The sequence below is a fragment of the Bubalus bubalis genome, chromosome 9 (assembly GCF_019923935.1).
Source record: "Bubalus bubalis isolate 160015118507 breed Murrah chromosome 9, NDDB_SH_1, whole genome shotgun sequence".
NCBI classification, from domain to species: domain Eukaryota; kingdom Metazoa; phylum Chordata; class Mammalia; order Artiodactyla; family Bovidae; genus Bubalus; species Bubalus bubalis.
In genome coordinates this window covers 68,032,951-68,051,626 of record NC_059165.1, presented here as the reverse complement: position 1 = coordinate 68,051,626, position 18,676 = coordinate 68,032,951, and the positions used below count along the sequence as shown (strand labels likewise).

Sequence of the window (18,676 nt, the reverse complement as noted above, 5' to 3'; positions counted from 1 at the left end):
AGTGGCTTGCATATTTGGACAAAGCCCCACCTGGTACCCTGGAGTTGATGTGAGAGGTCAGTATTTTCTCTGGAGGCCAAGAAGAGATGTGCATGGCGGGGACCCATGTACCTTTATAGGGTAGAAGCCTGTGGTCAAGTGATTCCAGCCTTCTTCCAATTGGAAATTCTTAGTGCCCTAGATTCACCCAACAATGAGGCTTTTTCAATTGTACAAACTGGGCCGCTTGGTTCCCCAAAAGTCACACTGAGAAAAATGAGGCCAACAGAAAAAACTTTAAATTCTAAGTTTATGTCAGACATGGGAAGTCAGCAGGCTGACAGGAGACCCTGGAGCTGTCCAGCTGCTGAAAATTGCTGTAAGAGCCTTAAGAAAAATCACCTGTTTTAAAAGTTGCAGTACCAACTGATCCCCCCTAAGAGGCGCTCGACGACTAACAGTATTCAGGGGGCTAGACAGGCAGGCTTGAGGCTACTAAGTTCCATGGCCTCAGGGGGTGACCCCCACATGGAGACCCCCCTACGAATGGCCTGTCCTCGCTCAGACAGACATGAACATGGTGAGACATGAAGACACCACAGCCACTGCTTTTGGTTATCAAGAGCTGAAACTTCCACAGTCACCAACATTATAAAGAGCTTCAATTAGGATTTTATGTTGTTACAACTTAAACAGTGAATGAGAAAATGAATACATGATTTTTCAACTTAGGAAGATTTACTTAGGTCGAGTTTTCCTGTTTTGAACTAATGGAAAATTTTTCAAAATACAGTACAGAGAGTGACACAATGGATACCTATATGCAATTACTAAATTACTAAATGTTGCCACATCTTCATCCCATTTTTGTCTTGTGAAATACTGCCGGCCACAGCCCTTGAAAAGTTTCATTCCTGTACTCTTCAGTGTGTGTGTGTGCGCACGCTCACACGCGCATGCACATGCATGCTCTGTCGTGTCTGATTCTTTGCAATCACATGGACTATAGCCCGCCAGGCTCCTCTGTCCATGAGATTTTCCAGGCAGGAATACTGGAGTGAGTTGCCATTTCCTCCTCCAAATACTCTTCAGTATGCACCTATAAAAAAGCAAGGATGACTTCCCACAAAACCACAGCACTGTGCCACACTTCACAAACAACAGAAATTCCTGCACGTGGTTCAATACTCAAGCTAGGAGGTGTTTTCCAAAGCCTATTAACATCTGATGGTTAGGGGGATATTGAACATGGAGAGCATACCATGAGAAATGATATTTACCTGGCTAAGAATCTAGGAGCTGCCCATGAGAATCAACTAAATACCACCACCACCATCCCCCACTGTAAAGAGAGGAAAAAAGAAAAGTACAATTTTTGCTGTAGAACCATAAGGAGCATAAACCTCAGATTACACATAAGAGCTTCCCACAGCTCCGTCTGGGTGTAGCAATATGTCCCAGTGTTTCAGTGTGATCATATACTGATGCCTGGATTCGTAAGAAACAGTGAACCTGAGACAGAGCACCTCTGCTCTTCTCAATAAGATGCAGGCCAGTGCATGCACCACCCCCCAAGGGCTGTGAGCTGCCTGAAGACCCTTTGGGGATGGACTCTCCTCTGCTCTCACACTGTGATTCCTTGGGGTCTTTGTTGAGCCCGAGACCCTCCCAGAGTCAAGGCCAAGAACCATACTCTTATCTCCCTCCTCCTGCGCTTCTGCTCCTCAAGGTCATCGGGGCAATGGAGTTCTTCATCTCCAGGGAGGGCTGCTAGGCTCCATGTCTGCCTCCAAGCATTAAATTATCCTGCTCAGTCCTGCAAGGGCTTCAGAATAAGATGGGTTCTGGGTGCAGATAAAATGGAAACAGACACTTAAAAAGAAACCACCCATTTTGCTCAGACCTTTGATGAAGATTAAACTTCCTACTTATACTGTGACTGCACCGATGAGCTCTGTGTGCTCAGAAAGTTTCAGGGACACTGGCCCATCGGTGGCCAGGCCCAGAAGCTCCAGTGTCACCTTGGACACCTTCCTGGCGCTGGGAGTCCAGCCCTCGCTGTCTGCTTCACTTCCTGACTCCCACTCGGGCCCACACTTCCCTCTACTGCCCATTCTCTAAATTTTTCCCAATTATGAAGTCTCCCCCACAGAGCTTTCAAACCCATTTTCCCTTTTTGAGGTGTGTTTGTGGCCACATCTGTGCTGCTTCCCTGACATTCACTGATGTGGATGGTGAGGGAGGGGTTCCCATTCCAGGGCAGAGGGCGCAGGGGCTACGTACACAGGGTCCATGTAGCAGGAGGGGTGGAGTCAGCTTGACTGAGGGAGTTGGGGGACTGGGAACTTCAGGGGTTCAGCTGCAGGTGGGCACTGCTGAGATGGGACAATTGGGGAGCAGCAGTCCCAGTCATTAAAGGGGAGTGACTCTGAGGCCTGGGTGGGAAGGGGGTGCATATATCCCTGAGCAGAAACGGGACAAGGAGCCTGCTCCAGGCCCAAACAGCACATGTCATCTTCCACATAACAACCCTGGCAGAATGGGGTACTGCCCCCTCACTGGACCTGGGCATAGCTCTGCACACAGTCATCTCTGGGGTGCTGGCCATGCTCCTCAGTTCAGTTGAGTCGCTCCACTGTGTCCGACTCTTTGCGACCCCATGAATTGCAGCACACCAGGCCTCCCTGTCCATCACCAACTCCCGGAGTTCACTCAAACTCATGTCCATCTACTTGGTGATGCCACCCAGCCATCTCATCCTCTGTCATCCCCTTCTCCTCCTGCCCCCAATCCCTCCCAGCATCCAAGTCTTTTCCAATGAGTCAACTCTTCGCATGAGATGGCCAAAGTATTGGAGTTTCAGCTTTAGCATCAGTCCTTCCAAAGAACACCCAGGACTGATCTCCTTTAGAATGGACTGGTTGGATCTCCTTGCAGTCCAAAGGACTCTCAAGAGTCTTCAACACCACAGTTCAAAAGCATCAATTCTCCTACCCACATCCAAATCTCTGGCCTGCTCCGGGTCCCCCAGCAGACACCTCCTTACTGTGGAGACACTTCTCCGCCCAACCAGGACTCAGGCCTCTCCTAGCCTCTCAGGCCTTGGGGGCCAAACAAGAGTAGGTACCTTTTGTTCAGGGCTCCCTCCCTCTGCAGGGTGACCCCAACCTTAGCGCGGGCCTGCAGCAGACTGGACCAGTCTGGCAGTCAGCTTTCCTTCCACTTACCTCCCACCCATAAGACCAGAGTAGCAACCCAGGCATGGCTGACCCACCCAGCTATGCCCACACCTGGGCTCAGCTGAGCCCCTGACCAGCAAGCACCCCCCTACCCCTGCTGTAGGAACAGAGTCCTCAGAACGGCCACAAGAAACTGGTACTGATAACATTCATCAAGCAAATGCCCTATTTTACTAAAAATCCACGTATACATTACATTTTACAAAAACAGCATCCGTCAGGATCTCTCAGTCCCTTCCCTAAGCCAACAAAAGATGGGGGCTCCGAGGAAGCGTTCCCCTCCAAATGCTAGGGCTGCCCCAGGCATCCTCAGACCCCTGGTCCAGTGCACAGAAGGTGGAGTTAGTGGAGCCCCTGCCAGGATCCAGCCTGGGGCCTGTGCAGGGCCCTCACCACCATGCCAGGTGAGGGGCCTGCCGGGACCATGGACACACTGCCCCCACCAGAGCCCCAGCTGGACGCAGCTCCGGCCGGCCTCAGGAGGAAGACACAGGGTACCCGTAGTGGTTGCAGTCAGTCTCGCCCAGGGCCAGCGTCAGCGACAGGCTGGGCTTCCGTTCCAGGTCCTCCTCCTCCGGGCAGTGCTGCGGGGGCCGAGCTTTGAAGAAGTCGGAGATGTACCGGACCTGGCAGAGAAGAGGGAGGTAGGAGCTGCTTGGGTGGGAACAAGACAGGCCAGGCAGGCTGGGCACAGTGGGGCAGGGGAGCCCAGGAGTTGAAGGGCCTCTAGAGGGGATCAATGAGAGAGCAGAGTTGGGGTCTTAAGGGAATATGGGAGCACAGGGCAAGGTCTTGGAGAGGCAGCCAAGAGAGGGCAGGGGTTCCAGAATCGGGTCTCTGTTCAGGGCAGGGGGTCGGGGCCTGGGAGCTCACAGTGAGGCTGGCCACCAGCGCCCCCTGCAGGAGGCCGACGAGAACATCACTCCAGTGGTGTTTGTGGTCAGACACGCGGGTGTAGCCCACGTACAGGGCGAAGGCTACCAGGAAGAACTGAACGGTGGGCCGCAGCAGCCGTGCCCACTTCCAGCAGAGCCGGGCCTGCACGTAGAGCTGCGGTCCGAGAGCAGAGTCAGTCGGACACCCACCAGGCCCACCCTGCCCGCCACATGGACGGCAACCCTGGGGCCACAAGCCTAGAATCCCCAGACACGGGGCCCCCAGTTTTTATCAACACGCCAGAACCTCCACCTCCGCCCTGGCTCTCCCAAGGCCCAGGGAAGGGCTGGCCACGGCCACAACACACCAGTCACAGACAGCAGACTCACCGCCAAGAATACCATGCAGTACATGCCAAAGGAGGAGTGTCCGGAGTAGAAGGACAACCTGAGAGACAGAGGGTGGTGGGGTCATGGAGTGGTGTGGAGAGGGCAGCCAGAGGATTTACTCTGTCCTCGGCCTCCAGACACCCGGACCCCGCCTCGCCCCCCAGGGTCCAGGACTTTATGTAAAAACAGGGAGAGTGCTGGATGCCCTCAGTACTTCCCTTTCGAATTTTCTGACCATGTGGTCAAGTCTCATGGGCTTTAAGGCATCACCACGAAGCTGCTTCAGGCCCTGAAGGCAGAACCCAGGACCCACAACTGGGTCCAGACAGCAGCTCCACTTTCACTGTGTTTCTTCTCAAGATTATTTTCCACCTGTGCTCACTGATATAAGGTTTGCATTTTCTTTTTATAGAATTTCAAATTTTAACATAGGACATCAAAGGAGTAAGTCAAGGCTGCATATTGTCTCCTTGTTTATTTAACTTATATGCAGAGTACAACATGGGAAATGACAGGCTGGAAGAAGCTCAAGCTGGAATCAAGACTGCCAGGAAAAATATCAATAACCTCAGATAAGCAGATGACACCACCCTCATGGCAGAAAGTGAAGAGGAACTAAAGAGCCTCTTGATGAAGGTCAAAGAGGAGAGTGGAAAAGCTGGCTTAAAATTCAACACTCAAAATACAAAGATCATGGCATCTGGTCCCATCACTTCATGACAAATAGATGGGGGAAAAATGGAAACAGTGACAGACTTTATTTTCTTGGGCTCTAGAATCACTAAGGACAGTGACTGCAGCCATGAAATTAAAAGACACTTGCTCCTTGGAAGAAAAGCTATGACAAACCTACACATATTAAAACACCTACACATATTAAAAAGCAGAGACATCACTGTGCCAACAAATGTCTGCACAGTAAAAGCTATGGTTTTTCCAGTAGTCAAGTATGGATGTGAGTTGGACCATTAAGAAGGCTGGGCACCGAAAAATTGATGCTTTTGAACTGTGGTGCTAGAGAAGACTCTTGAGAGTCCTGTGGACTGCAAGGAGATCAAACCAGTCAATCCTAAAGGAAATCAACCCTGAATATTCACTGGAAGGACTGATGTTGAAGCTGAAGCTGCAATTCTTTGGCCACCTGATGCAAAGAGCCGACTCACTAGAAAAGACCCTGATTCTGGGAAAGACTGAAGGCAGGAAGAGAAGGGGACGACAGAAAATGAGACTGCTGGATGACATCGCCGACTCAGTGGACATGAGTTTGAGCAAGCTCCAGGAGATGGTGAAGGACAGGGAAGCCTGATATGGTGCAGTCCATGGGGTCATGAGGAGTCAGACACAACTGAGCAACTGAACAGCAACAAAGGACATCAATGGACAAGAAAGAAAATGGCAGATTGAGAGATCCCACCCCATGAAAGTGACTGGAAAACTGACCATGGTCAGAGCCAGACTGGCGGTGGCATGTGAACCAGAGAAAGGAGCAGACCTACCTCCCAATGCCTGAGACTGTACGGTCCTGACCGGTGCCTCCCTGGAGCACTGGCCATAAACACTGACAGCAAACGCAACAGTCACCACTGCCTGGGGCAGTAAATGCAGGAGGACAGGAAGGCTAGCCAGGACGCCGAGAGGAAAGGCCAGGGTGAGCTGCTCTGCAGAATGAGGCTGGGAATCCGGGGGCCAGGCTGGGCCCCTCAGCAAAGACCTGCCAAGGTGCTCCTCTCTCCGCTCCGGCCAACTCGCAGACGTGTCAATTGACATGGCCCACATGGCACATGTACCCCAACATATACATGTACCCACACAGCACACATACCCCAAAACACACATACCCATAGGGCACACGTACCCCAACACAGCACACAAACCCCAACACACACGTACCCCACACAGCATACATACCCCAACACAGCAATGTACCCCAACACAGCAACTCACCCCAACACACACATACCCCACACAGCACACTTACTCCGACACACACTACCACAACTCAGCACACATAAAACAACATGGCACAAGTACCCCCCACAGCACACCTACTCCAACATACACACAACCCAGTACACAGACCCCAACAAGGCAGATGTACCTCAACACACACATACCTCAACATTCACGTACCCCACACAGCGCACAAAGCCCATCTGTAAAATGAAAGCTTTTCTTACGTGGATCCAGGTATTTAAGGACATATCTGTCTACTCACTAGCTTATCACTCAGCTAACAGCACAACTTCACGGCCACTCATGACAAAGAACAAAGACTTTACAAAATTAGTTCAGAACACTTACCTAGCAACCAACCAATGACAACAAACAACAAAAACAACAGAAGAATCTGGTTTCCAGATGTATGCTACATTATATGTATGTATGCTGCATTATAACATTAAAAATGCTCAGGGAAAGGGGACACATATATACCTGTAGCCAATTCATGTTGATGTATGGCAAAAACCATCACAATATTATAATTATCCTTCAATTAAAATTAATTAATTAATTTAAAGAAAACTGCCCAGGGACTTCCCTGGTGATCCAGTGGCTAAGCCTCCTGACTCCCAATGCAGGCAGCCCAGTTCCATCCTTGGTCAGGGATCTAGATCCCACATGCTACAACTAAGATAGACCTGGTGCAGCAAAATAAGTAAATAAATAAACAGTTTAAATATATTTATGTAAAACAAACCAAAAAAAAAGCCAAGTTTTCAACAACAATAAATATTTATAATAGATGTACAAAGAAATGTGGGAAATGCCCAGGGGAAAAAAAGTCTATTACTAGAAGCAGTCGCTAAGAGACTCAGATATCAGACTTACTAGATAAAGGCTTTTTTTTTTTAAGTTTGGTAGATAAAGACTTTTAATCTGCCATTTAAAATATGTTCAGAGAGCTAAAGTGAGAATGATGTCTGACCTAATAGAAGAGTACCAAAAAGAAACAAGTTGTAAGAAGGAATCAAATAGAAATTCTGGAGTTCAAAACTATAGTATGTGGAAGATGAAATCACCAGAGGGGCTCAAAAGCAGACTGTGCAGGCAGAAGAGCGTGTGAACATGGAGACAGGTCAATCAAGACTTTTGGTGTAAGGAACAAAAAATGAAAGGAATGGAGAAAGTTCAATGAACTTCAGTCTTGTGGAACACCATCCAATGTACCAACATATGTACAACAGAAGTCCCAAAAGGAGAACAGAGAAAGGGGCAGAAAGAATATTTCAAGAGGAAATACCTAATAACTTCCCACATTTGATGACAAACATCCATCCACACACCCCAAAGGCTCAATGAACTCCAAAGAGGATAAACTCTAAGACAGCACAGCACAACACAGTCAAGCTACCAAAAGATGGTGAAGATCTCAAGAGCTGCAAGGGAAGGCATTCGTTGTGTACAAGAAATCCTCAATAAGATGAACAGCTAATTTCCCATCAGAAACCATGGAGGTCAGAAGGATTTCAAGTACTGAAAGAGAAAACCCTGTGAATCATGAATTCTACATGTGGCAAAATGATCCTGTAAAAATAAAAAGAAGTTTAGACATTTCCAAACAAACAAGAACCAATAAAATCCATAGCTGATATGCCTACAAGCTCTATGAGAAATGCTAAAGGGAGTCTTCCATGGAGGAATGAAGGATACTAGTCAGTAACTCAAATCTACAAAAAAGACACAAAAGACACCAATAAAAGTAATTACAAAACATAAACAGCAGTGTGAATGTATTCTGGTGTATAATCCTATATTTCCCTACATGATTTAGAAAAGAAAAAATCAGCTAAAGAAAAAAAACTAGACTAACTGGATGATTCCACAGTAGATATCACATTATTATGCTATCCATCTGAAAGTAATACAATGTGGCAACTATGGGCTTCCCAGGTGGCACTAGTGGTAAAGAACCCACCTGCCAATGCAGGAGACGTAAGAGACGCGGGTTCAGTCCCTGAGTTGGGTAGATCCCCTGGAGGACAGGGTTTCCTTGGTGGCTCAGTGGGTAAAAGAATCTGCCTGCAATGCAGGAGACTGGGTTCGATCCCTTGGTCGGGAAGATCCCTTGGAGAAGGACATGGGAACACACTCCAGTATTCTTGCCTGGGAAATCCCATGGACAGAGGAGCCTGGTGGGCTACAGTCCATGGGGTCGCAAAGAGTCAGACAGGATTGAGCAACTAAACCACCACCTGGAGGAAATGGCAACCCACTCCAGTATTCTTGCCTGGAGAAGCCCATAGACAGAGGAGCCTGGTGGGCTACCAGCCCATTGGGTCGCAAAGAGTCAGACAAAACTGAGGTGACTTAGCATGGCAAATATAGCTTAATTTTTTTTAAACCATATAAAACAGTTATTATAAATCTATGTTGATGAGAACATGATGTATAAAGATAAAATCTGTGACAATAACCTCATAAGGGGGTGGAGATACATGGCTGCAAACGTTTTGCACAGTAAGCACCTATGAACAGAAAAAGCAGTAATGGGGAAAAAAGCAGTAATGGAGAAATTTTCTTTTAAAGATACAATATATAGAAAACAAATAACAAGACAAAGGACATTCACTGTGAGAAAAGGATCAATCCATTCAGAGATATAACAACAAAGATGCAAGCACCTTAACTTGGAAACACTAAAGAATCCAGACCTGAAAGGACAGAGGGTGTGATTCCACGGATAGGAAATGTTCAAAACAAGCCGAGCCACAGACACAGAGTGGGTTCCTGGTTGTCAGGGGCTGGGGTGGGGGTGACAGCTCATGGGTGTGGGCTTTGTGTGTGTGTGATGAAAATATTCTAGAATATTAGAGGGAGACGGATGCACACCTGGGAATGCACTAGAAACCAACAAATTGTGCATATTAAGATGGTTAAATTGGTGGATTTTATGTTTGGGGAATTTTATTAAATTTTTAAAGAAGGAAAATGGGACATCAATCAAATGAAAATTTCACCAGTAGAGACGGTGAGAGGACAGAGCAGAACGTGAGGGTGGGGGCCGGACATTTCGGGGAGGTGGGTCACCCCTCCTGACACCTCCTGCTCTGCCCCAGGGCCAGATACCCCAGCCCCAGCTAAGCTCCCTGCTGGTATGATGCAGGTACAGGTACCTCCAGGCCTTGCTCCTGCCCATTCTCCCCACCTTCTCAACCTGGCAGCTCACCCCGCAATACACAGCTCCTGAGGGCCCTTCTGCAACCTCTACCCTCCTCCCCGGGTGGGGCATCTGTGGTCCAAGCACTGCCCACCTGGACTCCGTGACGTTAGCAGGGCTCCCCCTGCACACCTCCACCTGCACGTACGCCGAGCAGTTGACGCGGCTCCAGTCAGGGTCACACACAGCCAGGAAGTTGGGCCGCAGGCGGCCGGTCATGTACTTGGCCAGGTCTGTCAGGGACTGGCTCACTGCCGCCCCAAACAGGAACGTCCCTACCACCTTGTAGAGGGCGGCCAGGTAGTTGTTGAAATCAGAGCGGGAGTAGAGGCGGTCCGTGTACACCAGGTAGGCTTCCCCGGCCGACACCTGCAGGCAGCAGCCGGGGTCTTCAGGGTTCCCAGCCTCTCTGAGGTCACCGGGGAACTGGGGACCCAAGAGGGCTCTCTTCCGCACAAACGCCACCCCAGGCAGGACTGGACCTGCCAACGCCCCAGCCGCCACCCCGCACACCCTCCTGCCTTACAAGGATGACAGTGGCTGTGATGATGACCCCGGCCATGAGCCCATGGGTGATGGTGTCTGGACGGTAGGGGTATCGGATGGAGTCATCTCCACAGTAGAAACCTCGCTTGTACGGAGTGTTGACGAACGTCAGGATGGCGCAGGGCAGAGCGGCTGGGGGCGTGGGAGGAGAGGAGGCCGGTAGCCACGAGGTGCTCCCCACAGCTGCTCCCCAGCTGAGCCCCACACTCAGCTGTGCCTTCGTCTGGCACCTGGACCCAGCCTCGGCCTCCCTCCGGGTCTCCTCACCTCCCTGCCCACCCGACAGTCAGGAGGAGCTTTCCTCATGGTAAATGAGAGGTCGCCACCCTGGTTAAAACCCCTTGTGATTCCCCTTCATATCAGATCAACACTCAGGTCCTACCCAGGCCAAGCATCCACCCTCTGCACACGGCCCACCCTCTCCCACCCCTTGCTTCCCTCCAGCCTCCTCCACTCTGCCCTTCACCCAAAGCCAGCAGGCAGCCACCCGGGCCTCTGCTCACAGCGCACTGGCTGCCCAGAACAGTTCTGACTGACTCCCGTCTGTCCCACTGACCGCCCACTCCTGGGGCCCCTCTCACAGCCTTTCTCCAGGGTCCTCACTTTGTGTAATCTGCAATCACCCTGTGATTCCTGAATGACTCCCCAGACACTGCTCCCCCACATTGAGCACCTGGGGGGCCTGTCATCATCAAGGACTAGTCTCTGGAGCCTTCTCAGGTGGGGCCTGGCAGAGATAAGTGTCTTTCCAGGTAGTGCTAGTGGTAAAGAACTCACCTGCCAATGCAGGAGATATAAGAGACTTGGGATCCATCCCTGGGTTGGGAAGATCCCTTGGAGGAGGGCATGGCAACCCACTCCAGTATTCTTGCCTGGAGAATCCCATGGACAGAGGAGCCTGGCAGGCTACCATCCATAGGGTTGCAAAGAATCGGACACTACTTAAGTGACTTAGCACACATACACACAAAATGAGAATGCCCTGCTTGTTGTTCTAGGGTTGGCCACAGACCAGGAACACCTGATGAGACATCTGCATCCACACGCTGTCCCTGAGCCAGCCACACAGGGACCGGACAGCCCCGGCCCAGGCCAGGGAGCTCAGTCCAAAGGTACATTCAGGAGTCACAAGTCATGACCAGACCCTGCCTGGCACAGCCGCAGCCCCGGAGTCCAGAGGCCCCAGGAGCCAAGGGCGGCCTGGGGCACAGGGCTCCCCACCCCCCCAGGGTGGGAGCACAGAGACAAACCCAAGCAGGGTGCCCTTTGGCCCTGGCAGGGCAGGTGACATGTGAAAACAGGTGTGACCAGAGCAAGGGGAGGGCAGGGCCACACCCCCTTCCAAAGGTCAAGTTCAGGGCCCTGGGGACCACCCATGATGGTGCTGGTGCTGGGAAAGGCTTGATGAAGAACACAGAGGTCTGGCTCATGGAGCTGAGGGGCTGGGAATAAAAATAACACGCATGGCAAGACTGGGAGGTGACCGTGGCTGTCAGTGGAGTATTGGGCAGGACACATGGGGAAGGTGGCTTCAAAATTCAGAGGACATCTGGGGAAGAGCACCCCCAGAGGGGCGGCCAGTACAAAGGCTGGAGAGTCTGGAGAGCCGAGTGCTGGGGGGAGCGAGGTGGGGTGAGCAGAGGGAGCAGGCTAGAGACAGAGAGGCTGAAGAGCAGAGCCCTGCAGGGGTGGGGAAGGGGGCTAGAAGAGGCTGAGAAACCAAGTCGAGCCCCACTCACAGGGCCTGAGCAGAGCAGGGTCTCCCATGGCAGGGGGGCAGTGAGTCAACCTCCAACTCCCGTCCCCCAGGCCCAGCCCTTTCCCCTGGATATCCTAATCTCCAGGGTCAGAACTGGGGCAGGCTCTCCTGGGATTCAGGAGTCCGCTGCCTCCCTCTGCCTGAGCCACTCTGGCTCAGGTGTCCCCACGGCAGACACGCTAGAGCCTTCCTGACCTTGCGTCGACCCCCGTGTTTCCCTTGGGGCCCTTGTCACCATCTAAAACTGAACTGCTGCTGCACTGAAGCTTCTAGACTGGGAGCTGGGTCGGCCTGGGCCCCAGTCCCTGACACACCAGCAACCCCACCCAACCTAATCTCTGCTCAGTCACCCCCGGCTGTGTGACCTCCAGAGGGAACCCAAACATCCCTGGGTGGAAACTGGGGGACACAGCAGCACCCTCTCACAGGCTGACTGGAGGAAAAGGTTTAATTATCACAGGCGTCATAGTGTCTAGTATACAGTAAGTGCCACAAAAACGATTAAAGACGTGCTCAGGAAAGGATGCCCAAGGTGGACAGACACACACAACCCCCTCTCCCAGGACTCCAGCTGCCACCTGGCCCTTCCCAAAAGGGGTCACTTCTGGGATTTGGGGGCATGCACTACCTCGGCCTGCAGCCAGGGCAGACCCCTCCCGTCCCAGCGGAGGCGCAGGAACCAGACTGGGGGGAGGGCAGTTGAGGCTGGAGGGGCCCCTCCCTGCGCTGGGGTAGAATTCCGGGGCCATTGTCCGCACAGCCCCGGAGCAAACACTCAGCCTTTGTTTCCGAGCCCCTGGGGGGGTGGGGGAGAGGGGGCTGGGGCTGCCCCTTCCCCCAACCTGGCCCGCAAACCCGCCCGACAGGTTTGATTCGCGCCACCCCGAGGCCCCCAGTTCGACAACAGCCGGGGGCCCGGTTTCTCTCCCGGACTCTCTCCCAGCTCTCCCAGGCCCGAGACCCGAGGGCGAGTGTTCGAATCCCACCACCGCCCGGGCACCCCCGGCCGGGGCTCCGCCCTCCCAAAACCAGCCGACCCGAGCCTGGCGCGCGGCGGAGGGCCTACAGGGGCGCCCCGCGGCCGTGCCCCCCGCCCTGCCAGCCCCACCCGGCCGCCGCCCGCGTGAATCACCAGCCGGGCCTGGCCAGGCGAGGCAGGCGGTGGAGGGGGTGGGGGTGGCGAGCGGCCCCGGAGGCGACTTCCTGCTGCTGCGGAGGGGCAAGGGGCACCGACCCCTCCGACCGGAGGCCCGCGGGGGAAACCAAGGCCCCGGAGGGCGCGAGCAGACGTCCGGGCCGGTGGAGGGGGCGAGGAGGTGACCCAAGGCTCCGCCCACCTCCAGAGGCCTCCGAGGGGTGGAGGCCCCCGGTCCTACAAAAGTTCGGGGGGATCGGGGACGGGGCCGCCGGGAAGGGGTCCACCCACGCCCCCAGGCCCCTGAGGCTCTTACCGACCAGCACGCACAGCACGTCGAGCAGTACGAAGACCCACCTCCGCTCCATGCCGCCCCCGCCCGGGCCGCGCCCGCGACCCCCGGCGCCCGTCCCACCGCGTCCCGTCGCGTCCCGGCTGGGCCGCAGGGTCACATGGCCTCGAAGCCCGGCCCAGCCAGGGGGTGGGGAGGTGGGGGAAATGAGGGGGGCAGGGCCCGGGAGGGGCGGACGGGGCGGGGCCGCCTGGGGAGGGGGCGGACTTTGCCCCCGCCCCGCCCGCGGCCCGCGGAGGGGGGGGCGGGGGGGGCGGGGCGTGGGCAACCGGGTCGGTACCGGCCCGCGACTGGAGGAGGGTTGCGGGTCTAGGAGCTGGCAGAGTCGTCGGCGCCCAGCACGCCCCCCGCCCCCAACGGGAGGCTGAGGCCGGGGGATTGCCAGTCCGGGGTCACCCCGCAGCGTTCGCGTCCGGCCGCACGCCCTGGGCACCCACACATTGGATCGTCTGAGTCTGGTCGGGAGAAAGAACGAACAAACGAAGGAATGTGTGAGGGGCAGCCGGACAGGCCGGCAGGACGGGGCGTGGAGGACGGAGCTCGGGTACCCCAGGACCGTCCCTGCGGGCCCCTCGGCGCGCCTCGGTTTCCTCTTTGGGGCACTCGAGCCCCTGTGTGCGCGTCTGAATACTTCTGAACCAGGAAGTGTCTACAAACCGATGGGGCGTCGTGGCTTAACGGCAGGGTTTTTTTCTTTCCTCTTGGTGCTTAAAATCCTGGTGGCCCCTATACATCCCCGGCATTTGAAAGTCATTTCCTCAACGCCCACCCGGTTTGTGCCAGCCCTGCTCCCATGTGGCACACTTCCCACCCCCGTTTACAGGGAGCAAGTCGTGCCCAGAGGACTTGCTCACACACTGCAAAGGGTAAACTTAGGGTCGTGCCCTACGTCCCCTCCAGGTCCCAAGGACTGAGCTGGGACGTGCAGGGGTTCGACACACCCGCACTGGATTCTTTGGGCCGCAACCATATGAGAGGCGTTGGGGAATGTCACCACCTCCGGGAGAGCCCTGGACAAGAGAGGACACGCGAGGTTCTGCCACTCTCTCAAAGTCACACAGGGAGAATAGGCAGGGCTGGGGTTTGAACCCAAGCGGCCTGGCCCTAGCCCCACCCCCGCCAACAATCTGAAAACAGATGTTCTGGACCCTTTTTTTTAGAGATGAAGGGAGCCAGGTCCAGAGAGGAGCATCCTCCAAGGTCAAGCAGCTGAGAGGTGGACTCAGTGCCCCCTTCCTGAGGGAGCGGGGGTCGACAGAGAGACAAGGTGTTGGGGTCGGGGGTGGGGGGTGGGGGTGACAGTGCCCAGTTCATCTGTGGCTCCTCCATCCCTGGACAGACGGTGGGGTTGACATGGTGCCTCTGGGCCGAGTCCCCCGAACCCGGGAACGACTTTCCTTAAGCAGTTCAGCAGACTCCAGCACCACCACCACCCAGCCCCTACACACACACAGAATAACTCGGCCCACCCCCAGGACATGAGCAGGTTCTGCATGGAAACTAGACCTGGATTTTCCGTCTGCAGTGTGGCAGACAGTGGGAGGCACGTCCCAGCAACCCCCGCTTTCAACCGCACACCCAGGAGCTGGGGAAGGCACATCCTCAAAACGCAGCTCCCTCCCTCACCCCTGACTTCCTCCCAGGCGTCCTGAGGAATCAGATTACTCGCCCGCAGGGCTTCCCTAGGTCTGGGCGGAGGAGGGGCTGTCGCCAGGACCTGGTTCAGGTTGGGAGGTGGGGGAGCTCTCAAAGTCCTGGACTCCGGCTGACGCGCTCCTGCCCCAGTAAGTCTCTGCCTCTGCCCATTGGCTCCTCCGGCTGCACTCACACAGGGAGGGACGGCCCCGTCCGTCCGTCATTCATTCATTCATTCGTCAGTTCACTCATTCAAGCGGCGGAACTACCTGACAAAATACCTATGTAGGTGCCTGAGTCACACGTCACACGGACGATTTCCGGCATCTTTATTGGTCACTTTCCACATCAGCCTGGCTGCGATCGGGTGACTGGCCACCCCTCTCCCGTGGTCTTGACACTTTCAGTCAAGGGTAGGGAGGTGCAGCACGGTACTGGCATGGATGAAATGAGCACCTACTGTGTGCTGGAAGGGGCAGCCTGGGGGTGGGGCTATGGGGCTGGGCCCAAGAGTGGGAAGGAGCAGGAGGCCAGGTGGCTGGACAGAGGGCTGCCCTCCCTTCCCTGCTGACGTGGGCAGGGATGGGATCACAACGTGGTGAGAGCAGCACGGATTCGGGTCAGGGCTGAAATTAGGGCTAGCTGGGAAATCCGCCTTGGGCCAACGAGGCCGACCCTGAGGACAGAGCCCAAGCTGGGAGGCACTGATGTAACTGAGCCCCTAAAGACCTCACCTCCCCTCTTGCCTGGTAGTCAGGGCTGCTTTGCTGCACCTGAGGGACTAGGGGTTGGCTCAAGTGTTATGACGATGCAGTAAGAGGTGCCTGGGGGTGAGCGGAGAGGCTGGCATAAAGCAGGCGCCCCCCACCCAGTGCACCTCCATCCCTGCCCCTCTCTGCACTTCTCTTGGGGCTTAGACATAAGAGACCCGGGTTCGATCCCTGGGTCAGGAAGATCCCCTGGAGAAGGAAACGGCAACCCACTCCTGTATTCTTGCCTGGAAAAGTCGCAGAGTAGGACACGACTAAAGTGACTTAGCACTGCAGCACTGTTGCTCCCAGGACTCAGCACGACCATCCAGTCAGGAACTGGGTGACCTCCAGTTCAGCCCCAAGTCCACATCCAGGAGCTCAGGTCCCAGTGACATCGCCCCTCATGCAGGCCTCCTCCCTCTCCTGCTGTACGCTCAGTCTGCTTCTGCTGATCCCCAGCCTGGAGCTTTAGGAGGCCTGACGGACCAACCAGGCGCTCCACTGCTGCCTCAGAACCCAGATGAATCCATGAGCAACGACTGGCCCAGCAGCCTGAGCGAGAGCTCCACAGGATCAACACAGGCCCAGAGAACTGTCTCCACCTGCTCCTCAGAGTCTGACAGAAAGCAGGGCAGGTCACATACTCCCATGGCACCCCTCCAGGACCCCCACCCCCCACCAAGAAGCACACAGTGCAGACCTGGAAGCACTGGAAAGCCACCAACCCTGGCTCCTCCAGACAGGTGGTGACTGGTGAAGGAAAGTGGCACGGGCAGCAAGGGAGACTGAGAACCCCCTTTTAAAGATCCCACTACCATCCTGGGTCTCACCCCCTGGGGACAGCCCATGGGAGCAGACCTGAGTGCACTTCCCAGGAGCTCACACAGGCCTGGATCTGAGCCCAACACCACAGGAGGGACTGGGGGCAGCGTGCACGGGCAGTACCCCCAAGACATCTCCATACTCCAGCCACCACCGCCCACCCTCCCAACTTTACTGCCCAGGGATTGGGGGGAGGGGGAACAAGCCCCACCCGCTGGACCCCCAAGATGGAGGGGAGACACAGGCTCCAGAACCTCCTGGCTGGTGGTACAGGAGTAGGCTCTGCCAGATGCTGAGGCAAAGTGACAGCCCAGCACAACCTCAGGGTAACACCAGGGCATCTGTGGTACCAGGAACCTGGGCTTCCTGTCCTCACAGCAGCCCAGGATGAGGGCTGCTGGGTCTAACAAGTGTGTGCACAGGACTCGGGTGAAGCTGAATCCCAGGTGAACAAGTCACTTTTAATATAAGTATGTCCCAAACACTGTATGGGCTATACTTACCCTCAAGATTTGTTTACCTGATTCAAATCTAAGTGGGAATCCTGTACGTCATCTCAGAACCACAAACCAGGAAAATATGAGCTGTGGGGACAGCCCAGTCCCATTCTAGAGCCCAGGGTCCTGGGCCAAGGAGGACAAGGCCCTGGCCCAGAACTGTCCACGTGTAGCCACCTCGTCCATCCCACCCCCACTCCGGGAGCTGCTTGTGGGTCCAGCCTCTAGTGTGGCCTAGCTGATGGCCGGCTCCTTCAACAGAGTGGCTGGGACCAGGGTCGCCTCCTGGCATGTGCTCTGGGAAAGGCTCCCCCAAATTGAGCACCCACCTCCCCTTGTGTGGTTAGAAGGTAGGTCACAAAAGAGCTCCATTCCAGCTGTGAGGAGAAAACACTGCATGAACTAAAGAACAGTAGTAGTAGCAAAGGTACAGTGGCACTTCTGTCTGTGAGAAGCCCATCCTAGAGGCCAGCACAGGCATCTCCTAGCACTGGGACAGAGCAGGAAACCTGGGTGCAGGCAGTGATTCTGCCTGCGGGTCTGGGATAGACACCAGTGGACCTGCAGATGGGCAGGCAGGGCCAGCTCAACGTCAAGATGCCTAAAGCAGGGGCTTCCCTGGTGGCTCAGTGATAAAGAATCTGCCTGCCAACGCAGGGGACACTACTGAAGCCCATGTGCTAGAGAAAGCCCGTGCAGCAACGAAGACACAGCACAGCCAAAAACTGATTAACCAGTAAGAAATATACAACGTGTGTGTCAAAGGTGGGCCAGGCAGTGGCAGCAGCAGGAGGGCCAGGGAGCAAGCAGCACAGGGAGGACAGGACAATGCACAGTCTGAGGACAACCTGGGCTCTGCCAAGTAAGTGGGGACCCAGAAGCAGAGCCCAGAAGGGGCAGCAAAAATGCCTGACAAGCCAGCCGGGAAGCCCCATCCCCACCCTCCACCTCCCCACCAGGGTTGAAACGCACGGACCCTCAGGTCCTAGGAGCTCCACAGAGGATAGACACCAGGCACATCACATCCAAACGCACAGAAAACCACAGTTGGAAAGAAAAAGATGTTGTGTTTGGGAAATGACAAACTTCTCATAACAAACAAGACGAGCCAGGAATAAATGGGACATCAAGGATGCCATGAGAAGAAAAAGCCAACCTGTAATGTTACCATTGTTTCGTTGCAAAGTCATTTCCAACTCTTACACCAAGTTAAAAAAAAATAAGTGCTTGAGAAACAAAGGCGGGGTGAGGACTCTCAGCCATCAAAAGCCAAGAGAAACCGGTACAGTCTCCCTGCCCAGCCCGTCTGCCGCCTGGCACCCCCACTTCTCACCTGCTCCCACGGGCAGGTCCATCCCCATCAGGTGCCAGCTCAGAATTGCCTCCACTAACCTGACAGCCTCCCTTGCACCATCATCAAGACACAGAGCTTGCTCCCCACGACCACCAGGCCCCCAGGTCCCTGGAGCCAGACCAGCATGGGGTCCACCAAATGACTGGCACCTCCTGCCACCCACCCACCTGATCCACCACAAGG

At 54.7% G+C, this 18,676-nt stretch overlaps 1 protein-coding gene and 1 long non-coding RNA gene across 3 annotated transcripts; both read right to left on the bottom strand.

Annotated features, from left to right (window-relative positions):
• Positions 1 to 272: 272 nt before the first annotated feature.
• On the bottom strand, positions 273 to 2,715 carry LOC102403845. The gene is made up of 2 exons (XR_006553399.2): positions 1,260 to 2,715; positions 273 to 1,078 (listed from the first exon to the last, which is right to left on the bottom strand). It is a non-coding gene; the product is annotated as an uncharacterized LOC102403845 (long non-coding RNA).
• Positions 2,716 to 3,370: 655 nt separating this feature from the next.
• PLPP2 (phospholipid phosphatase 2) lies at positions 3,371 to 13,572 on the bottom strand. 2 transcript variants are annotated; one of them, XM_006052725.3, is made up of 6 exons: positions 13,439 to 13,572; positions 10,168 to 10,319; positions 9,736 to 10,010; positions 4,484 to 4,541; positions 4,092 to 4,268; positions 3,371 to 3,844 (listed from the first exon to the last, which is right to left on the bottom strand). In XM_006052725.3, the coding sequence occupies exons 2-6, from the start codon at positions 10,201 to 10,203 to the stop codon at positions 3,695 to 3,697; spliced, it is 696 nt and encodes a 231-aa protein (XP_006052787.1). In that variant the 5' UTR covers positions 10,204 to 10,319; positions 13,439 to 13,572; the 3' UTR covers positions 3,371 to 3,694. The 2 variants fall into 2 exon arrangements, with proteins under 2 accessions (XP_006052787.1, XP_006052786.1); XM_006052724.3 differs by having other exon boundaries at positions 13,398 to 13,556.
• Between the last annotated feature and the right edge of the window lie 5,104 nt (positions 13,573 to 18,676).